The 6,692-nt window shown below is 39.0% G+C and overlaps 1 protein-coding gene and 1 pseudogene across 2 annotated transcripts; one reads left to right on the top strand and one right to left on the bottom strand.

Annotated features, from left to right (window-relative positions):
* Window positions 1–1,317: 1,317 nt before the first annotated feature.
* Window positions 1,318–2,508, bottom strand: LOC103441838 (F-box/kelch-repeat protein At1g22040-like; annotated as a pseudogene).
* A 726-nt stretch (window positions 2,509–3,234) lies between these two features.
* Window positions 3,235–5,788, top strand: LOC103428905 (uncharacterized). Of its 2 annotated transcripts, none has more exons than XM_029107289.2 (7): window positions 3,235–3,646; window positions 3,913–4,054; window positions 4,139–4,220; window positions 4,318–4,534; window positions 5,016–5,157; window positions 5,253–5,343; window positions 5,544–5,788. In XM_029107289.2, exons 1-7 carry the CDS (start codon window positions 3,451–3,453, stop codon window positions 5,616–5,618), a joined length of 945 nt encoding a protein of 314 aa, XP_028963122.2. In that variant the 5' UTR covers window positions 3,235–3,450; the 3' UTR covers window positions 5,619–5,788. The 2 variants fall into 2 exon arrangements, with proteins under 2 accessions (XP_028963122.2, XP_070682659.1); XM_070826558.1 differs by having other exon boundaries at window positions 3,333–3,646; window positions 5,253–5,355.
* Window positions 5,789–6,692: the final 904 nt, after the last annotated feature.

The raw sequence follows: 6,692 nt of genomic DNA on the forward strand, positions 1-6,692 counted from the left end.
TCAAGAAAAATATGGAGGCGACACGTGGAGTTTTGGGTTAAAAAGACAAGATTACCCTCGAGGCACATCGGAACTCCTACACGCGAGCAGCAGACAATAATCACTCAATCAAAGTCAAAAGTAATCAAAATAGGTATTTGTTCAAAACCTATTTCATCCATCTTCATCAAATCCTCCCCACAAGGTAACATCCAAATATTCATTCAAAATAGGATTAATTAATTTTCTAATTGATTGCAAGATATTATGGTGACATAATATCTTACAATTATACCCAAAAACCATCAAATGTGGCCGATTCCAACCTCTCCAAAGGGGGCAGCCACACCCCTATAAATACCACTTCATTTCTCCAAAACCTAAGTTGAAACATCTTGCAAAATTCTCTAAATTCTCCAAACACTTTTCCCTCAAAATTCTAACTTTGGCATCAAAGGTTCTTCAGCCAAATCCACCCCCCCTCAATTCATCGTGGGCGTGTGAGGCTCTCAGCCTTGACCTAAGGTGTTAATTGTTTTTGCAGGTGCATTTTCGTCCAAGAACAAGAAAGAAGAAATTTGCATCCATGGGTTAGGTGGACACTTGGGTGGGCTATGCAGATGCCTAAGCAAATCTAGGTCTCTTTCTTAATTTCAAATGCCTAGGGATGAATCGGGGCGGTAGTTAGCTGCCTAGCGCCTAGGCGGGGATTTTTAGAACAGTGCTTGCAAGTGACCCTCTACCACAGTGGTGGAGAGGAGTGTTGCCCTTGCACCACAGTGGTTAGAACCCCCGTTGGCTCCCTAATCTAACATCTAATCTAAAAAAAATTATCATTTGATAAAAAATTAAAAAAAAATAAAAAAAAAAATGACTTGAACCATATGTGACTTGGTTCATGGGAAGCATCTGATTTTAATGTTTCCTCAACATCAATATTTGTCACGTTGTTATTGAATTAGTCAATAATGTCACCCAAACTAACCTTTTCAGATCAAAGTCATGGAGGGCAAACCACTTTGAGGATAATGTTTTCTTGGGCAGATAATATTTTGAAAAGTAAGTGATAAATATGGACTTGAGACTGGTTTTGGAACGGCTGCCGACTAAAAGCGTTTTTAGCCTGATTTGACAGAAAAGCTTAAAAGTTACGGTTTACAGGACTGGTTCATGAAGCACTTCACTCATATTTTTAATAAAAGTTTCAATGAAGTTCTAATAAAATAGTTGTAATAAAAACGCACATGAGCATACTTGTTTTGTTTAGATGCAGTCCCAATTGTGTTGTAAAACCATCTAGTAAGTACTTTTGATAGGATTGTTCTAAAGTTGTACAACCAATCAAATTTACATGATCTTTTTCTTTTTCCTTTTCACCGGCCTACATGATCGAGCAAATGGACACCAAGTTAGGAAGATTCAATGTCGAGGGCAACATACATTATTCTGATATATGCTTATTACTGTAAAGCATGTGCTTATATATGCAAAGTGCACCACTTATCAACTCAACTCAATCTTCGCGCGGCATACAGCTCGCCGGTATATCCTTCCATGTCAGTCAAAAAGGCAGTGGGCAGCGCTCGAGCCCTTGAGAATGGCATGCTTGGTACTTCAGACCATGTACCGGTGGAGGGCTCAAAAACTTCAGCAGACTGAAGAGGGATCAATCCACCTCGTTCCCGAGTAACCCCTCCAACAACATAAAGTTTGTTATTCAGAATACCTGTCTTACAATAGGCTCTACTTGCCGACATGATTGTCACTCCACTCCATGCATTCTGAATTGGATCAAATCTCCAGACGCACCTCACGGTCGTAGCTTTATAAAATCCACCTAGAACATAAAGGCATCCATCAACAGCACCAATGGTAACCACAAAACAGCATTCGTTCAAATGCGTTCTTTCTCCCTAACCAGCCTCTAATAGTATGATCAATTTTGATGCTTGGGCCCACCATATTCCACATCGAAAACCTAGAAGAACTCTTGCTGAATTCTTCTTCATAAACTACATTGGGCATCTGAGGTAGCCTCTGCCACCTTCTTGACAGGGGATCAAAAGTATGCCAGGAAAGTTTATCCTCTTCAATTTTCGTCAACAAGTACAGCCATTCTTCACTTGTACCAAGTTCTTTTCTCAATTTAAATAGTTCAGAGCTAGTAACAGTTTCCTTCCACTTCCGGGAAACCAGCCTGATATTGAAGTAACAAATTCTAGGGAATCTAGCAATAATTTGGATCGATAGCTCATCAGGAAGATTGGGAATTAGTCTTTGGCTCTCCTCAAAAGTACATGGTGACATTCTTTGCCTCTTGCAGGTGTCATTCTGAGAGATCTCATGGCACTCATTTCTCTCAGACTTCGGACCAGCCAATCTCAAAAGAGCCCCCATCAGAAACTGCAAAGATCAGTAAACCTCATAGATCACACGACTCTTTTTAGTCCCACAGTTGGGACCAGCCACTCTCAAAAACAACTACATAGTTGACTTAGCCTCATGGATGCAGAAATTATTCATTCTACTTTCAGTTGATCAATTCCAAAACTAAAAGAACACACGCACACCAGAACTGCGATCAGCGTACCTAAAGAAACGAGACCAAATTTGACTTCAATCCAAGTTCTGCAAAATTATTCGTTCCACTTTCAGTTCAAGAATGCAAAAGGCCAAATGAACACGCACAAACAGCTACAACAAGCTAAATTCACGAGGCCAGTTCCAAAGTTATCAAAACCGGATGCGAGATGAAACTTGTGCACATTTGGCTCCAAAGTTAACAAAAGGCATCCCACATGTTGTTGACTGATATGGACTAAATTTCGTGTTGCTTCTCATGGAATAACCCAAAAAAATTAACTCCAAATATCACTGAAACCCCTCCTCTAAAAATTATCTTCATACTTGATGAGTTGATATTTTACTATATATTTTACATCCATCCAGCTTGTATTTTATTAATGAAGTTTCCATCCAATCCTCCGTTCTTTTGCGAGAATTGCATTGTTTAAAAGAATTTAAGAGACAATTAACTACAAAAATTACTATTGAACTGAATTTACTAACGAATTATATCACAAAGGTTTAAATTCCTAATATTTTTACCTCAAGGACCGTTTGTATTCGATTTAGGCCAAGAAGTAATGGAAGCTTCTAATCTACTGGGCCTATCCTCAACGACCTAAGCCCGTTCATTAGTAACCCAGACCATAACACAAATACAAATAGGTCCCTTCAAAAATAAATGCAAACAGGTCCTGGGCCACTCTCTCTCTCTCTCCCCAAACCTGCCGCTGGGCCACTCCCTCTCTCTCCCCAAACCTGCCGCAATGTCGTATTTTTCTCAATAAAATCGTCACTTGTCTCACACACGTTTTGAAATTCAATCTCTCGCTGTCGCTTTCTATCTCTCTCTCTCTCTCTCTCTCTCTCGTATGATTAGGGTTTGAAGAGAATCGAATAGTATCGATGGCTCCATCGTTGATCTGCAGCTTCGTGATGTGCAGGACGGTTATGCTTGCAGAGTGCTCAAATCATCAGGATCAGGAGGATGTGGCTCGCCTGGCTCTGAATTTGCTCGAGACGCTCGACCGTTCGATGAGAAGGATCACCTACGAACGTGGTGATGGTTACACCTTCAACTACCTGATCGATTCTGGCTACAGTAATATCTCTTTCTCTTGCCGTGCCTTTGTTACGGTTCTGGTTTAGACGATAGTAAGACTCGTCTAAATTTCGCTGATTGAAATTCGTCATTCGTGTTTTTGTTGGTTTTCGAATAAAAAGAAAAATTGTTAACTTTTTTTTTTTTGGGGTTCGGAATAAGTTAGTTATTTGTTTTACTGAATGTTGGCTTCGGAATAAACTTTTTAATTTGCTTTGTAGCGCTATGTATATAGCTGAACTAACTTCACTATTTCAATGGTGCAGCATACTGTGTAGTTGCAGATGAGGATATTGGTCGAGAAATTCCTCTTGCCTTCCTCAATCAAGTCAGGAAGGATTTTCTTGGCAAATATCGTGCACAATTTGTTAAAGCACTAATTGCAGATAGTCTGAGCAATGAATTAGGGTAGCTGTTTCTTTATCCCTTCACTTGTTAAATAGCTTGCACCTTTCCCTTTCTATGACGTGTTCTAATGCCTCAACTTTGTAGGTCCAAACTGAAGGAGCATATGGAATATGTAGCTGCTAAAGTCTCAAAAGACGAACAAGTTGCGATGGAATATATTGACAAGGTAAAGGGCATTCTCTCAACTCTTTTGATTTTCATTTTATCTTTACTCTGCCAATCTATTTCATATGTTTAATATTGTTCTTGTCGCTTGAGAATAGAATCGAGGGTGGCGCATGAGAAGAAAATCCAAAGCTCCATCATTGAGCTATAGCTTCGTGGCGCACGGCACGGTGGTTCTTGCGGATTGGTTGCAATTTGACCATACGGTCAGTGGCTTGGCTGTGGATTATCTCTCTGAGCTCCCCTGTTCGATAAATAAGATCACCTACGACTGTGGCGGCTGCACGATCAACTACCTGCTTGATAGCAACTTCAGTAATACCTCTCCTCTCATATATTTGTGTTTGATTTCTACTTTTCAGTCAATAAGGTTGTGGCTACACGATCAACTACCTGCTTGATAGCAACTTCAGTCTCATGTATTTGTGTTCGATTTCTACTTTTCAGTCGATAAGGTCGTGCTCATGTATTTGATTTCCTTTTTACTTCATTTAAATTGTTTCAATGTATGGTTGTTGAATCATTTGGTCCTTGCAGTCAACAGGCTTAAGACTATTGTTCCATTTTTTATGACCATCGTATGAGATCGGTCTACACTTCTATTAATTTGATTTTGTTTCTCTCGTCTCTTTCCTTTGTGGCCCTCTTTTGGTTTATTAACATATATAATTAGAATCTCATTGGTTATTACCAGTTGCTTTCTTGATAGCCAAGCTTGTCTAGTCGCACATGTCTTTTTACTTTACGATGCATGTATGCATATAGCTGAACTAACTACACCATTTGGGTGCTGCAGCATACTGTGTGGTTGCAGCTAAGGCTATGGGTCGAAATATTCCTCTTGCCTTGCTCGATCAAATCAAGAAGGATTTTACTGCCAGATTTGGTGGAGGATTAGCTGTAGCAACAGTTGTAAATAGTCTGAACAAAGATTTCAGGTGGCTGTTGCTTTTTCTTTTCTTTCATTAAATGGATGGTGCCTTCCTTTTGTATGAAGCGTTGTAATTCCTCGACTTTGGTTGCGATATTATAGGTCCAAACTGAAGGAGCGTATGAGACATGCTGAGGTGAAAGCTGCTCAAGCCTCAAAAGATAAAGGAGTAACTATGGAAAATATTGAAAAGGTAAAGGGCATGGTGTGGCCTCTATTGATTTTATCTTTATATTTACTCCATTTGGCATCTATTTCATGCGGTCAATATTGGCCTTGTCTTTGGTTTGTGTTTCAGTGAATAATTGTCAACATGTCTGTGTTACATTTTGTAGCTTGTTTGTAAATGGTAATCACATTTGACGATCTTGCATTTCTTATTGATCATTGTAGGACGACGAGGAGGATGATGACGATGATGATGACAAGGAGGAAGATGACGATGACGATGATGAGGACGAGTATTAATGAGAAGCAAATATGGGATACAAGAAATGAGACCTGCATTGTACTTTTATGACATTTTGTATACGGTCTTATTTGACTTGCCTAGGTAGTCAAGTGGATTTTGGAATATTGAAATGCTGCATGTGTTTGTAGTTTTCAATGATTTGATTTCAAATTACTATTAAGTAAAATTCAGTGGCGCGCTCGGATGTATACTGACTCCACTTGGTGGGATAAGGTTTGATGGTGGTTGTTGACGTTGTAAATTATTAATAAGTAAAAACTCTAAAGAGCGAGAAGAGCGACAATCACCAACAAAGAGGCTCAAAAAGAACAGTAACACGAAGGAAAAAGAACATTGGCATGTAGGCCCTAAACGAAGGGGTCAAGAAGCATGAGTATGAAGATTTGGTGTAGGGGTGGGTTTTTAGTGGGTTTATCGACCAACCAAACCGAATTTGAGTGGGCTAGGTTGGGTTGTAAATTTTAACCATTTATTTTTGGGTTAAAATCTAACGATCCGTTCACTCGTTGAGTTGAAGTATTTTTAATGAGATTGAAACCGATACACTTGCATATACATGAATAGGATTTTTCCGACATTTTCTTAATCATGGGATCAAAATATGATTTTTCTGACAAGCGCAGACCATTGTAAGGTCTAATATTACGCTGTAGTGGTATTTTTCTTCATTTGTAAGTGAGAGGTTTTAAGTTCGATTCTCGCCAAAACCAAAGTTAAACCACATTATTATGGCAATACCATTGTAAAGATTAGCCCACTCCCCCACCCTCTTAGTGGATACTTTAATTTATAAGATAAGCCTTCCGACGTCTATGTTCGTAAGGGGATTTGACTGTAAAATATTTTACATTTTTCTCATTCATGAACGTGTAAGAGTAAGAAGCCGTCTGGAGCCTATGTTGCAGTAGGATTGCCTTTATTTTTTTATTTTTTTTAACAAACGATATTATTTACACTAAAAACGAGGGGTGGCTAAGTCTCATAATGGTCTAGCAATCATGTGGTTCAAATTCTTCTCTGACAAAAATCGAATCTAAGACCTCTCACTTACAAAGAAAATGAAAATGTCA

The sequence above is a fragment of the Malus domestica genome, chromosome 08 (genome assembly GCF_042453785.1).
Source record: "Malus domestica chromosome 08, GDT2T_hap1".
Classification (NCBI taxonomy): domain Eukaryota; kingdom Viridiplantae; phylum Streptophyta; class Magnoliopsida; order Rosales; family Rosaceae; genus Malus; species Malus domestica.

What these genes read in the sequence shown, in the direction of transcription:
- LOC103428905 (XM_070826558.1), top strand. Translation starts at nt 3,451, where the DNA reads ATGGCTCCATCGTTGATCTGCAGCTTCGTGATGTGCAGGACGGTTATG. An exon ending in AGTCTGAGCAATGAATTAGG is followed by an intron (nt 4,055 to 4,138) that starts GTAGCTGTTTCT and finishes TCAACTTTGTAG; the next exon opens with GTCCAAACTGAAGGAGCATA. An exon ending in CGATGGAATATATTGACAAG is followed by an intron (nt 4,221 to 4,317) that starts GTAAAGGGCATT and finishes GCTTGAGAATAG; the next exon opens with AATCGAGGGTGGCGCATGAG.